Source organism: Heterocephalus glaber, unplaced genomic scaffold (genome assembly GCF_053883595.1).
Source record: "Heterocephalus glaber isolate CG9 unplaced genomic scaffold, H.glaber_assembly_v1.0 deba00000594, whole genome shotgun sequence".
NCBI lineage: Eukaryota > Metazoa > Chordata > Mammalia > Rodentia > Bathyergidae > Heterocephalus > Heterocephalus glaber.
In genome coordinates this window covers 19,138,968-19,154,770 of record NW_028258151.1, presented here as the reverse complement: position 1 = coordinate 19,154,770, position 15,803 = coordinate 19,138,968, and the positions used below count along the sequence as shown (strand labels likewise).

The 15,803-nt window shown below is 41.2% G+C and overlaps 1 protein-coding gene across 25 annotated transcripts in view; it reads right to left on the bottom strand.

The window, feature by feature from the left end:
* Nucleotides 1–1,144: 1,144 nt before the first annotated feature.
* The window catches only part of Ppfia1 (PPFI scaffold protein A1), a 119,483-nt gene continuing 104,824 nt past the window's right edge, over nt 1,145–15,803 (bottom strand). For 4 of the 25 annotated variants that reach the window (XM_087205451.1, XM_087205448.1, XM_087205449.1 and 1 more), the window contains 11 exons: nt 15,685–15,747; nt 15,154–15,180; nt 10,625–10,800; nt 10,440–10,537; nt 8,721–8,768; nt 7,883–8,058; nt 7,536–7,604; nt 6,724–6,889; nt 4,112–4,204; nt 3,600–3,670; nt 1,145–2,465 (listed from right to left, as the gene is read on the bottom strand). In XM_087205451.1, the coding sequence (XP_087061577.1) occupies nt 3,612–3,670; nt 4,112–4,204; nt 6,724–6,889; nt 7,536–7,604; nt 7,883–8,058; nt 8,721–8,768; nt 10,440–10,537; nt 10,625–10,800; nt 15,154–15,180; nt 15,685–15,747 (975 nt within the window). In that variant the 3' untranslated portion in view covers nt 1,145–2,465; nt 3,600–3,611. The other 21 variants (XM_021264450.2, XM_087205452.1, XM_087205454.1 and 18 more) reach the window with 15 other exon arrangements.

Genomic DNA, 15,803 nt, shown 5'->3' with positions numbered 1-15,803 from the left:
CTCCTGAGCTCCAAGGATTCAACCAACTGCATCTGAGGCAGGAGGATCCCAAACTTAAGCCCAGCCCAGGAAATTTAGCAACTTAATGAGACTCAAGTCTCAAAAATACAAAAGGGCTGGGGATATAGCTTAGTGTGAAGGCTCTAGGTTCAACCCCTAGTCCCAGAAAAAAAAAAGTTGTATCTGTACTGAACACATACAGATGTTCTTATCAGTATTTCCTAAATAGCAAACAACTATTTCCACAGCATTTCCACTGTATTAAGTGTAAGTCATCCAGAGATGACTTAAAGCGTATGGAGGGACACGTGCAGGTTTTATGCAAATACTATGCATTTTACACAAGGACCCAAGCAGCTATGGATCTTGGTATCTTCGGGGTAAATTCCCTATGGATACTGAGACAACTGTAGGCAAAATCACTGACTACTCATTCTCACCAGGGAAGAAAGGTCAGGAAATGAGGGAGACGTAAAAGAATCTGAGATATCCGAAATGCACTGATATGTGGGTGTTCAGAATAGCAACAATAGCACTGGGATATCTACCCACCCCCTGACCCCCCAAGGAATGGAGGGAAGACTGGCCTCTTACCCATGCCCTGCAAACCCCACTGGGGAACGGGCAGACTTTGCAGAGAATAAAAACCTCAAGCCCACAATTCTTTTGAAATGCATGATATGAAACACAAGAGGAGAAACTTGCAAACAGCCACTTTATCACATCAGCCAACAGGAAGATAGTATTTCCAGGCCGGAGATTTAGCTCAGTGGTTTCATCACGTGCTGCGCAAGCATGAGGACCTGAGTTCGATCCCCAGTACCCAAAAAAAAGATAATATTTTCAAGCCTAAAAAAGGGCTTAGAAACAGTGGGAAGAGTCAAACTTGTTGGGGTCCCAACCACTACAGGACGGGGCCAATTCCCATCCTGGTCTAACCGGGCCCAAGCTCCAGCAAGACACCATTTTCCCTCGGCTGATGCCCCAATTCTACACTTACGTCTTCTAATTTTTTATCAGTTGATTTCCATGGCGTACCTTCCAGACTGACACTGCCTTCAGGGAACCAGCCTAGAGCAGGAGGCTACGGCCCATTTTTAATGTAATCATGGCTTAGTCACAGAATTCTTCATTGGCAGTGGAAAATGCTTCAGGATTTTATTGAAAGAAAGCAATAAATAATACTGTGATAAAAATAGTTCAAAAGTAGACTGTACACTTTGTTACATAATCAGGAAGTTCACAAAAGATTAACAGAAAAACAGAACAGTAACAATGAATTGTACAAGTGAATTGAAAGCAGAAACCAAATATAAAAAGACATGCTGCTTCTATGCGTCAGTTGCATAATAAATAACTCACCATGATCTGACTTTCTTGCTGGCTTTTTAATATTCCATTTAAAAAGTAAAAGTTATACTTGCTACTTATACAATCCAAAATGGCTATATCATCAAAACCTAAAAATGACTAGGTTCATCCTTTAAACAGATTTACAAACAAATGTATAAAGATGACATATATGAAAAATAAGGCCTTTATTAGAGTTGCACAACGTTATTTTCAGCATTTCCTGCCTTCATCTGCTCATGCACCGATGTCTGAGATGCGAGCACAGTGCTCAGTGATTGGTCCTCGCAGAGTAGTTGGAGGGCGCCTTCCACCTGCTCGCAGGAGGGAGGCAGAGAGAAGGCGGCCAGGCTGGGCCCCAACCCCTGGCCACTCCAGCCCTGCTGAGAGCAGCTCCCAGCTCATAGCTTCTGGTTAGTCTCTGAAGAGAAGCTTCCCCAGTCCAGGGACAGGGTGAGGAAAAGGGAACCGGTGCCCAGGGAGTTTTATAGTGTTCTGATACAACTGTTCAGTCTCAACTTTATTAGATGCCGATTTCTTGCTAGAAAAAGTAGTTAAGGTCAGTCAACCTTAAAATATGACAACAACTCCTTGGAATTAAGTCTGCTTATTTTAAAATGATTGATGTGGAGCTAGGTAAAGGATAATGCACATTGCTGTGTCATGACGATTTTATAAATGTAGTAAAATCCTTTTCTGTCATGGCTTATTATTAAAAAATTAAACAGTGATAATTACAATAAGTGCCTAATTTACAAAAGCCCTATATTTGTTCATAGGATTTATACATACAAGCATTACAGTACATTCATTTGAAAGACTAAAATTAGGTATAAGAACATGAATTGACTCAAGGGGTATTTATAGCCTGGACATACATGAAAAAGTATATAAATGAAGAGTCATAAGTTTACATAAATATAAGAAACATTAAATTCTAAAATATTTTCTCTATGGTATTCATGAATTTTTCACTAATTAAAAACTCTGTAATAAAATATCTTAAGGTCCATGTAACAAGTATTAACAGATTAGAGATTCCATTAAATTTGAAAATGTAGTCTCTGTTGGATTCAAAATGCTGCATAATCATCTGTAGAAGTAGTGTGGGTAAACTGGAAGATAAAAACAAACAAAAAAACCTCTCTTAATACAAGTCACCTGGAAAAGGACCTCGAATTCAGACACTCACGCTGGGTCCCCCATCCACCCAGGCCTCCTGCGACCTATGTCCTGCATCTTGTCTCCTGGAGCATCACCAGACAGAACACCAAGGACTGCACTCGCCAACCAGAGTGCTCCTTGACTGTCTAGATTTTGCAATAGTTCTAAAGTTAAAATGAAAAGACTACAAAGCCGATCCCAGATTCTAGCTGAGGTGTTAAGCCTGAGCAGAGTAGGCAGAGCTCCAGCTGGGGTTCTGAACATGGACCAGCGGTGCCTCTGTCTTTAGTCGAAGCCCCAGACCACCAGGACACAGGTAGGTCACTGGAGCCCAGGCATGGCAATGCAGCTTTGTGTTTAAAATGCAATCTCTGACATGCATAATGGCACATGTCTGCAATCCCAGCACGCCAGGAGGCTGAGGCAGGAGGACTGCAAGTTTGAACCCAGACTAGACAATTTAGCAAGACTCTGTTATCAAAAAAATGGGGTGGGAGGGTATTTAGAACAAAGCAAGTTTAGGAGTTGTGTAATGCTGCGTACAAACATGTCCAAGTGGAAGGATGCGCCCCACACCCCAGGCTCTGGCCTCCTGGCATCAGTCAACTGTGGGTTGAGGGGGCTCCCTTCCCTCAGCTGCTGCTCTCCTGCCATCTCCCCATCAATGGTATCAGCAGATCATCACTTAAAATGAGCAGGAATTTTCAGTTTTAAGGAAAGAGTGGAAATACATTTTTTTCCTTAAAAAATGAGGACACGAGGGAGAGAGGAGAGGGTAGGTAAAAAGAATTAGGAAGTGTTATGTACAGGTACCAACTTCTCATGATGAATTTAAGTACAACAAACACAAACTAATAAAAATAAAAGCTAACAACAAAAATGAGGGCACACTGACCTCTTTATGGTCAACTGTAACACCAAAATCACCTTAATGGGTACAGAGCTAGTACATTCATATTTTTAAAGTTCCCAATTGTTAGATTATCCTGGCCTAAAGCCCATACTTCTAGCTCGGTGTTAAAACTTCACACTTTTGACAGCTGTACCAGGGATGATCTCCAGGGATTATGCTGCTCTCTACTCACCAACAGGAGGCTTTAGCAGGAGTAAGTCCTGACTGTAGCAGAATCCAACCTCTGTGTTCCTGATACACTGCCTGTTTCGACAACCACGAGAGGAAGCGTGCAAACACAGCGTGCAGTTAGTTTTAACACGTCACACAGGGCACAGGTAAGACATACATCTCCACACCTACAATGGTACCCACTGAAGGGTCCTAGGGGTGCCTGGTGGAGTGGGGGAGGAGCATGGCAAGAGCATCAGAGGGCCATCCAGAGGTGGCTCTCCCACCACTGCAGGAACCTGGGGACATTGGCTCTTAACCCTAAAATAGCAACGGAGCACCCTGCCATAGGAAAAGAATTTCAAAGTGTACATATAGCCACTTAGTGTGGTCACTTTGTATTCCTTTAAGCCATGCATTTATATACTAACTGGACTTTTCCTTCTGCCCTAGAGCTGTACCTCCAACAATGAAATGGGGTGCATCAACAGCCCGGTGAAGGGGAGGAGGGAAAGCCAGCTGCCCTGCACTCACTGCTCTCAGGGGTGGGTCGCAGGTGAAGAGGCACAGCCGCAGGGGCCGTGGCCAGCACAACTTCTCTCAGAAGACTAAAGCTTGTCTCAGCTTCTACAAAAAAGAATGGAGAACACTAAGATATGAGTTCCTGTTTGACAAACACTGGGTAGGCCAAATAGGTAAGCCCAGACCTGTCACAAACTGGGTAAGGAGCTCTCAACATCTTTAGGAGGTCTTTGTGCTTCCAGCTGTACAGTGTGTTTTCCCACAGGTATGCTTCTTAGTAACATCCTGCCACAGTTCTAGAAAAGACAGATAGCTGGTCGTGTTGGTGGGACTGGGTAATCATTGTAAATCTTGATTCTAAAGTCTAGGAGAACGGTTGGAATTTACCTTACACTCTCTGATTTTAAAGTCATTAAAACAATCAACCTTACCAAGATAGTCATCTACATAATATATCCCCTACACCATTTTCTAGTTAATTTATTTATTTATTTAGGTACCGGGGATAGAACTCGGGACCTTGCACTTGCGAGGCAGGAGGCGGAACCACTGAGCTAACTCCCTGGCTTTCTAGTTTATTTTTAATCTATCTAAATTTATTGTTAAGCAGAGTGTGATGGTGCTGTAATCCTAGAACTCTAGGAGGCCGAAGCAGGAAAACGCCAAGTTCAAGCCCAACCTGGACAACTTAGCAAGACTCTGTCTCAAAAAAAATAAAGGGATAGGGGTGTAGTATAGTGTGAAGACCCTGGGTTCCATCCCTAGTACCAACAAAAAACCCCAAATAACAACAACAAAAACCCACCACCACCACCACCACCACCACCAAAAACCAAATAAGCCACAAACAAACAAACTCATTAATACTACTCTTTATTTTTGTTTCATTTTGTTGTTTTTGAAACAGGGTCTCCCTATATAGTTCATGTTGGCATTGAACTCTCAGCAATCCTCCTGCTGCAGCCTCCCCAGTGCTGGGATTACAGGTGTGTGCCATGTCCAGCTAAATTAATATCACTCAATGTTTAAAGAGAAAATGTAAGGGCCAGAGATTTAGCTTAGTGGTGCTGTGCCTGCCTGGCAAGCACAAGGTCCTGAGTGCAAACCCCAGTATTGGGAGAAAAGAGAAAATGTAATTCTTAATGGGGAAACAAAAATTGAAGGTACAGGGAAAATAAGAGACCATTCATTTAGACTTCTCAATAAACCAATGGAAATTAAGCTGAAGGCCAAGTCACAGCTTATTTATTTATAAATGATACAAGGTCTTGCTATGTAGTTCAGCCTGGTCTTGAACTGGTTTTGTGGCCCACATTAGCCTCAAACTCATAATCTTCCTGCCTCAGCCTCCTGAGTACTGGGATTACAAGCATGCACAACCATGCCTTACCAACATTTATAAGACTTAACTGCATGCTCTTTGGGAGGAAAAAATGCTAATTCTTAAGAAGTTGCTAGTTAAAAGATACATTGGATTTTCCCTTTGATTGTATTTTTGAACTCTGAAAAATACAGCTTTTAATAAAAAGTTTCCCTGAAAGTTATCATTACCAAAAGTGTTCCGTTTAAAAAAACTTTACACAAATGTACTTTTCTCTGATTTTCATATAGGCAAAGTGAGAGAAAAAAAAACTTACAAGAGGAGCTAAAGACAGAAAACTTGTAAGAATCCCATCAGTACAGTTTATACAGCACAATCATGTGCATCAGAAAGGAGAATAAGGTCCCATGTAACAGTGAGACTGTCAGCAGTGGCACAGGGCTTAGGACTCTCAGCTTCACCCAATGACTCATTTAATCATCAAAACCAACCTACTGTATTGTCCACATTACAGATGTGGAAACTGAGGCGCAATGCAACTAAATGATTTGCTCAAGTTCCTGCAACTGCTAGCACCAGAGCCGGATGTGGATCTAGCCTAGCTCTTGAGCCTGTGCACTTTTATTAGATAGACAGGAGATCACAGCTAAGATCTATCAGGGACTCGTGGTCTACTCTCAACCAATTGTGTTCTCCAATCAGTGGTTATCTAAAGGACATCCCAAACCTCACTGGAAAGGCTACTGCTTTGCCATCTGTCACTGGTAAGGCAGCAGGGCAGTTTCCACAAGGCTCTTGCCTTCTTCCCTGTCCTTCTTTAATGGACACACACGTAAGTATACGGAAAAATAACAGTGGAGGGAAGGAAAAAGGAAAGACAGAGTTTGGAAAAGCTGGAAGTTGTGTGCTAAAGTTTACTCAGCCCTTTTTTCCAGTGTGGGGAGGAGTCCTGGGAGTAATTTTGTGGTTTGAAGGTGGCACACTACACTTTTATTGGCAAGTGAGTGCTGTCTGCCACATATTGGACCCCACAGAGTCATCAGACTCAGCCCTGAGAATACAGATGGCCGCTCAGCTTTATTAGTTGGGCGAGTATGCTAAGGTTCAACCAGACAAGTTTTTAAAAAATTCTATTATTGTTGTTAACTATTTACAAACAAATGTTAGGGTTAATTCTGAAGCATTTATATCTGGTCATGCAACCGAACTCAGATGCTTTGTAACACATTAAATGGTCACTCTAGGTAATTATTAGCGCGCACATGCTCCCAGCAAGTGGTGGGTTACATGGCCCACCACATACCGTCCATCTGCATCTTCTTTGGCTGCATAGAGGGGGAAGACATGGAAGAAGTGACTCGAAAGTTTGCAGGGAGTGTCTCTGCTGACCCAGCTGCCAAGCCACGAATGTCCTTTGGTCTAAACTTCTTTCTCCATGAAGGTGCTCTCCTAAAGCTTTTGTCATCGTCCTGCAAATTAAAGAAAAAGTCAAGGACAGACACCCTCAGAAAGTTAACTATCCTTCAGAGTTACTGCTGAACTCCTGACTGTTCTGCTTTAACCCCTTTCTGGTGACTTTCCAATATACTGCTCAAACTGGAACTTCAGTGTGAAAGAAGTGTGGTCACATTCCTGCTGGGCCCTAACAAGAGAAATGAGGACAGCCCTGGACCACCAGGGATGTGATCCTCTCACTCATCATGTTTCGTTTCTTACTGTGCAAAAAGCACTTTCCTGCTATAGAATGCATTTTTATCTATCTTCAAAATATTCAAGCTACAAATAATCCTGGCTTATGTTTGATGTATCAACAAGCGCTTTTTTTTAGAGGTGGCTTCTATTATCTTTGTCAAAATCAAATTTTCTTGAGGCCCAGTGAAGAGAATCCTAATGTGTGGGAATATGAGTTATGATTTAGCATGAAGCAAAATTTAATATACTTCTGAAACAAACCTTCCTAACACTGGGGATTAGGGCAGATATTCAGTTGTCCCCAAAATACAACTTAGCCTCTTGATCACAGGCTGTGATCTGTTTTATGCATGTGTGCACATCTGCCTGGCAGGTGTGAAGCCCTAGCTAGCACTGAGGGGGGAAAGAAAGGTGAAAACTTACTTCATCAAACCTTCTGTCAGTCCCCATGACCAAAAGGTTGTTAAACTCTCTTTCCAAGACAGCTCGAGCCTGAAGAAACAAAACAACAACTAAATATATCTGAAAGATGTTACACATTACAGTTTTTAAAAACAAAGTTAAGACTCACATGCTTGCAACATAAAATAGAAGGATAGTGACAAATCAAGCATTTGCTATTTTGAACTGTTATATTACACATTAGTTATGGAAAGATATTAATATTTGTCTGGGGTTTTCTCTCCATTCAAATGAACAACTAAATGTCTATAACCACAGAACTAACTGAACACTGACCAAGTGGGCAGAGGGACAGGCTCTAGTGTCACCTGTGTATTCTGTGTTGGGATCTGTAACAACAGTGCCAGTGCATTGAAATCGAAGGTTTCATCTAAGGCCAGAAGTGCACCGTGAACACCACTCTCTATAAGATTGTTTGCATATTCTTTAAGGCCAATGGATAAGATCCAGCGAATCACTCGATCATTGCTCCAAACAAGCACATCTGTGAAAGAACAAAGCAATTGTAAATGTGGCTTCAGAAAGCCTCTTCATCACACACATCCGATAACGCAGGGGAAAGATTCCTAGCATGGATCCTGATTCTTCAGTTTCCGAAAGCAGACTCCATCCTCACAAATCCTGGCAGACACAGCACCTAAACACAGGTGTCTTGGCTTTGCCCCATTCTAACAAAAACCTTCCTCTTAGGACTCCTCCCCTAGTGAACATAGGGGGTCACAATAAGATTATGTATATCATATATCCAGGGAACAAAACAGGATGATTGTCTGGAGATGTAGCTCAGTGGCAGAGAACTTGCCCAGCAAGCATGAGGCCTGGGGTTCAATTCCTAGCACTGCAAAAAACAAAGAACCTATGGAAATAAGGACTGAGATGTATAATGGAAATTGGGAAATGGGAAGAAAGTGTTGAAATGGGAAGGGGAATAAGGGGGGAGAGAGGAAGAAAGGAAGGAAGGAAGAAGAAAAAAAATGAAAATAGAAGGAAAAAATGGAAACAAAGCTTTTGTACATAGGGAGAGGAGGGGGCTTGAGGGGTAATGGGATAAAACCAAATAAAATAAAATTTATTAATAAAAAAACAAAGAACAGGTTGAGGGCCTGGAGTCAGAATGAAGAAGGATGAAAGAACCCAAACACCTACCATGTATGTGTCTCCTATGCAGATCCCAAAGTCTCTGGAAATGCTTCTCTGTCACGAAAGGAGAAGGCACCATGACAATTCAGATGCCTTGTTCAGGTCAACGCAAACCCTTTGCTTCTAATCTTGAACCTTTGTTTACACTAAACATCTTATCGTTTCTTTCATTTTAAAAAGACAGAACTTTAAAGACATTCTCTAGCATGTTAGAGATTTTGGAGGTCTCATTTTGTGCAAATAGAACTATTAAACTTTTAGAGAGCTAAAAATAGCCACTCTGTAAAAATATATTTGATCACCAATCCTTTCAAAGACAGCTTTTGTCAACTGAAAAAAGATGGAGAAGGGATACAGAAAACAAATGAAATGGATTGATGCATTTCATTTCTGAATTCCTTTTCTAAATAAATCTCAACCTATTCTTTGTTTCTTGCAGTGCTAGGAACTGAACCCCAGGCCTTGTGTATGCTAGGCAACTCTTCTACCATGGAAGCATGACATTTAGTGCTATATTCAGAGGGAATGCCTGTCCCTGGCCTTCTGAGGGGTGCTGCCATGCCCTCTTACACTTCCTGGCCTCTTTCTGATATGTCTTTTCCTTGCCCTCAGGATACCCTGCTCCTTTTCCAAGGACTGCAATACCAGTTACTAGGGATGCTGAGGCAAGAGGATCATAAGTTCAAGGCCAGACCAGACAACTTAGTGAGGCCCTGGTCTCAAGAAAATAAAAAATTAAATTTAAAAAATGAGGGTGCTAGGCTGCAAGTTGCCTGGCCTCTTTTTCCCTCTGGGAAAAGAACTCCAAGGTGCTCTGTGTGCTGCCGTAGCCCTCAGAGAAGGTCCCAGAGCCAGAGTTTTGACCTCCATCCAGTAAACAAGAGGCAGGGGCTTATTAGTCTTGCTCTGCACTGATCTAATAGTGCAAGACAGCACCTATGAGATAGAGCACATACAATGTACAATAACAAAAGGAGAACTACAAGCGCTGTAGCCTACAGACTGAGGCGAGCACATGCTCCCTCAGGACACTCCTTTTCATCCCTCATTACTATGCTAGTTCAGTTGTTTCCACTTAAATCCTTCCCTGATATTTTTCTTTCTTTCTTTTTTTTTTTTTGCATGTGTGTGGTACTAGAGATGAAACCCAGGGCTTCATGCATGCTAGGCAAGTGCTCCATCATTGAGCTACATCCTTAGCAACCCCATTTTTAAAATCTATTTTTAGTTTTTTGAGACAGGGTCTCACTAAGTTGCCCACCTGGCCCTAAACTTGTGATCCTTCTGCCTTAACATCTCTATTAACTGGGACTGCAGTTGTATGCCACCAAGCCTGCCTAAATGTGTGGTTATTTTGCTTTTCTTTTTGTAATACTAGGGCTCAAACCCAGGGCAATGCAAATGCTAAGCAAGTGCCTTACCACTAAGCCACACCCTCAGCTCTTGATTTTTTTTTTTTGAGATACTAGGGAATAAACTCAGGGCTTTTACACTGAGCTGTATCCCTACCCTTCTATATTTTTTATTTTGAGAGAGGGTTTTGCCAAGTTTATGTTGCCTAGGCTGGGCTCGGACTTGTGATTCTCCTGCTACAGCTTCCCAGAGTGCTAGGATTATAGGTGTGTGCCATCTCAGCTGGATCCTACATTTTTAAAATAGGCAATCATTGAGGCTGCTTGGCAGGCAGCAGGCATGTGCTACATCCATCAAGCATAATGTACTTGCCTTTTATTTCATTCTGACTTTCTTCTCTTTTTCTTTCCAGTTCTTTTCGATCATAATTTAATCTTCGCAGGCACATAATTCCACACTGGAAACTGTTTCTATTTACAAAAATAAGAGATTTTTTTAGAGATGGCAACTGTAAAAACTCTCTCGGTCCATTAGTATGAACCACTGCACTAACTCACCTGTGAAAACTGTCGACCATTTTCAGCTGCCCTCGCAGGTCTTTCTTGGTCAGGTGGTCCAGCATCCGGGCATCCACAAGGCACTCCATGAAGTAGCTGCGGTACTGAGGGAGACCCAGGCTGGGCAGCCACTCATTGCCAATCCACTCATGGTTCATGTCCCCATATGCAAGTGTCTGCTTTCAATAAATGCGTAACATCAGTTCACCCTAGTTTAATCCTGACAACATTCTCAAGGGCTAAATTAATAACAACATTGCTCTTTATAATTTCCCAATAATTTGATCTCCTATCCCTACCTTTTAAATTTGTTAAAGTCTTATATAAAAGGAATTATATCACTAAAATTTTATGACTCATTTGTGATAAATTTATCAAATTACAGTAAAATCATAACTGACTATAAGTTCCCTTTCTGAAAGTTTTTATTTTAGTTTTTGAAATAGTTTTTAATTCAATAATGTAAGAACAAAGAATGATCACGACTCATGAACAAGTTTGAAGAATCAATTCAATTATTGAAATAAGATCTGGCTAGTTTTGATTTTATTTTAAATATTTTGTTTTCCTAATGACAAGTGTATTTGAAAATCAGTAAAAGGAAATTTAAAAAGATAAACCAACAACTAATAAAACTGAGTACACACACAATTAAACTTAGAAGACTTCAACACTCCTCTCTTAATAATTGAACAAGCCAATTTTTTTAAAAAAAGGAGAAAGAAAAGGAAAAAAGCCAGAAAGGATATGGACTGAAATAACAGTATCAATCAACCTAACCTGGATGTATCCACAGAATATTCTACTCAACTTTTTAAGACACAAGTTCCACTACATGCCCAGGCTTACGTGTAGTGGTTATCCACAGGTACCTCCATGCAAGGAGGTCACCACGTTGATGCCAGTCTTAGTGTGGACACCCAACTGGCACAGCACATTACAGCATCCAACTTCTGGGCTCAAGTGACCTTTGTGTCTTGGCCTCCTGAGTATTTGGGACTACAGGGGTGCACCATCACATCTAGCTTCAGGCTGTACTTTTCTTGTTTGATATGGTGGTGCATGCCTATAATCCCAGCACTTAGAAGGCTGAAGGAGGAGTATTGTGAGTTTGGGACTAGTCTGGACTCTATAAAAAAAATGAGGGATCGTGTCAAGTAGATTGTCTCAGGAATAGATTGTCAACAACTTAGGGGAAAAAAATGAAATTTACCCTATCAAGAAATTGACAAAGAAAACCATAATATCTCATAATATCTCAATCACATGTGACAGGATCCATTAGTCATTTATGAAACTCCCAGCATTCTAGGAATGAAAGACAACTGCCTCAACCTGTTAAGGGCCATCTACAAAAAGCCTGGAGCTAATATCTTCCTCAGCGGTGAGGGGCTGAATGCCTCACTGAACAGAAAGAAGCAAGGGGGTGTCCACTTTCACTGCTTATGTTCGGCACTGTGCTGGAGTCCTGGCCACTGTAACGGCAGGAAAAAGATACAAAGAGGATATGAGTTGGGAAAGAAATAAAGCTCTCTTTATTTGTAAATGATACAATTATCAATGTTGAAAAGAAGTCTACGAAATAGCTATCAGAATTTATATATGAATTTAGCAAAGTTGCCAGGTATAACATCAATACATGAAAACTAATTACATTTCTAAATATAAGAAATGAACTGGAAATTGAGGTTTTAAAAATATCATTTAGAATGGCACTAAATCCCATAAAATCCTTATGGGTAAATCTAACCGAATATGTCCAAGGTCTGTACAGTGAAAAATATACATTATATACCAGTGCATAACAGAGAAAGGTTCACGATACTCTCCAGCTAAGGAAGATTAAATTATGTTCACAGGAATCCTGCAGGTACACTGAGGAATCCTTGGAAATAAAAACGATCAGCCACCAAACCTCCTCCCCTGGATTGAACCCAGGGTCTCACACATGCTAGGCAAGCACTCTAACCTGAGCTACATCACAGTCCTTTATTTTACTTTATTATTTTATAGTAGGTTCTCACTAGGTTGCCCAAGTTGGCCTCTAACTTGACCTCCTCCTGCCTCAACTTCCTGAGTAGCTGGGATTACAGGTGTGTCCACCACATCTGGATCCATGTTTGTCTTTTCCTTTTTTTTGGAGATAGGGTCTCATTATGTAGTTCAGGTTGGTCTTGAACTCAAGGCCATCCTCCTGCCTCAGCCTCCCAAGTGCTGGGATTACAGGCGTGTGCCACCATGCCCAGTCTCCATGTTTATCTTAAAACAATAGCCTCTAATTTGTTATTTGTTCCAGACAAAATGGAAGGAATGACTTAGCTAAGAATGTTCAAATTCTAACAGAAAAGTTTTCATAACTTTCTTTAAACAATGAGTGAGAAATACAATAAACACTTTGGTAACCCTTAAGATACCTAACAGTAAGGGCCGGGAATTTAGCTCAGTGGTTCCACTGCCTGCCTTGCAAGAGCAAGGTCCTGAGTTCGATCCCTGGTACCAAAAAAAAACCAAGAAAAAAGATACCTAACAGTATTACCATGATTCAGTCCTTCAATCCTTATTCTCATGGGCCTGGTATTTGTAGCCTGAATATTGGATGTTTTCTGTCCTACTGACTATGTATCTTTCAATGGGCAGAGGAAAGAAATTTTCCAAATAAAAAACTGCACAGAGGCAAACCCCCTTTTTCTCTGTTTACTCAATATAACCTCTGTGTACACTTCTGAAGTTGCTGCTAATGTGGATTTCAGCAGCTCAGACTCAAGTTTCAGGGAGACTTCCTCCTCTCCTGAGCTGCCACTACCACCTTCTGAAGGAAGTATACAAAGGGACCCCATATTCCGAGTGCACTATGCAAGTCAATCCCGGCTTCATGCTCAGTAAAGTGTGAGCTCTGTGAGGGTGGGACTGTGGCTGTCCTGTTTACAGGTGGCTCCTGGCAGGTGGCACAGTCTTCATACACTGCCAGTACTATCTTACATCTGTTAAGTGAACACACCTCAGTGTTTCTTCCCAAGCTTAAATCTCCCCTTAGGTGAAAGTTAAGCCACTCAGTGCCAGCACAGGGCAAGCAAAGTGTACAGCTCTGTCCTAGCAGCTCCGTCTCAGAAGGATGGTGGGAAAGTGCACCAAGCTTCTGCTAGACACTGCATGTGGGGTAAATCTGGAATCCCGCATGACCCCTTCTTATACTACTTTGCAAAGCAAATGCTAAGCTTATTTAATTACACTTCATGTCTCTGAAGCAGGCAATTTCATACTGAAATGCTGACCACGTTCTACTTTGTCATGTTAAATATACTGAAACTTAATAATTATGAAACACACTGTTTAATTCACTGATGGTCATTACTGATCCTGTAAAGAGATCTCTAACTAGGTTAAGTTAATTTAGGTGATTTATCTGGAGGCACAGAGTGCCTAAACCCAGGGAGAGAAAACTCACAGTTAGTAGCTACTCTCTTCCTTTTTATTTTTAAATGTTTTTTGTATTTTCGAGACAGAGTCTCACTATGTAGTCCAGGCTGGCCTTGAACTCCCTTTGTAGACTAGGCTGGCCTCTAACTAAGAGCAATCCTCCTGCCTCAGCCTCCCAAGTGCTGGGATCACAGGTGTGCGCCACCAACGCCCGGACTCTCTTTCTTTTGCCTGGCCTTTCTTCTTTTTTAAACAAATAAAAAGCAAAACAACCAGCCATCCAGGTGATATAAGTACTCTTTAGAAGTGCAAACAGAAACAACTATTTCAACCATCATTTTTTAATTGGGAAAATGCCAATTTAAAGTTATTTATACTTGTTTTCAGATATGTGCTAACTCTTCTGAGCCCCTGAATAATGTGCCATTGTGAAAAGCTAAAAGAACTGCAAGCCCCCTGGAAATGCACTGTGCCCATTGAAGGCCCAGAGGGGAAGGGGGAAACTAGGAATTTAATCAAGTCATTTGAATGCAGAGGCTGTAAAACAACTGGGGCAGAGCTTTCTGTGAGATGAAGAATTAGGGAGTTGAAAATTTCAATGTCCATGAAGTGATAAGAGGCTTAATTTCTGAGAACGTCATCAGAAAGATCTTTAAATCAACACAGTAGTACAACAGTACTTAGTAAAATACCAATACAAAGTAAAATACCAATATAAAGGGAAAGGCCCTAAGCCAACTTTCAGGTTTGGAAGTGCATTTCATTTTTTCCACCAGTAGATCTTGTAACTGAAGCTACCCAAGCAGGGAGCTACATGTACCAGGAACTGCCTAAGCCAGGGGACTTTGTGTAAAGGGATTCTATTAATAAATAAAGCAATCCATGCTAATTAAAAGTAACTATCGTGACTCCATAGGAGAAATGTTCAAAATTGTCCATGAGACGTACTCTTTAAGCCTGTGCTTTGCTTGACTAATATTTCAAGTCATTAACAATACTATGAGTAAATTATGGTGCTAAAAACACCCACTAAAGCAAATCACACAAGTTTACATACTCAATTGCTTTCTGTTGCTACACAGAGTGAAGAAATATTATAGAAAGACTCCAACCTGAGCCCAGCTTCCCTCCTCATCTTCCTGATGTTACGTGGTTAGGAATGCAAAAGAACATAACTATTAGTATTAGTGAGCTTTAGTACTACAAGCAAATCAACTCTGAAGGGAAAGTGCATCTTGACTGAGTGAAAAGTGTTCAAAATATGAAAGTATCATGCAAAACTCATGCAAAACCAATAATTTCAAATTTCCATGCAAGGAGCAGACTCTTTCCATGCCAAGCACACTGGTAAAGGAGAAAGTTGGGGTTAGGTAATCACAATGAGTGTTCAACTGAGATCTCTCCAAAAGGAGAGGCAAATTACATCTTCTCTAAATTGGGCAAGTCTATAAACTTTTAAGTTCCTGTAAAATATCTTAAAAATGTAAATTTGATTCTATACATTAACTAATAACCTAAAAAGAATACGTATCTGAAACAAATGAATGCAAAATAACATTTTTGTTTTCAACAAAAAGGCAAAGGACCCAGTCAGTCTGGAGTGGCAAATGCACTTTGGAGCGCGAGCTTTGGGGCTGACTAACCGTTTGCGGCGTGGCTGCGAGTGTTTCCATCTCTTCGTGTGTTAACCAGACATTTCCTGTGGTCTAAGGTGACCCCAGTGCACCAGCCACATCCAGGGAAAGAGAAGCGTGACAGAGAG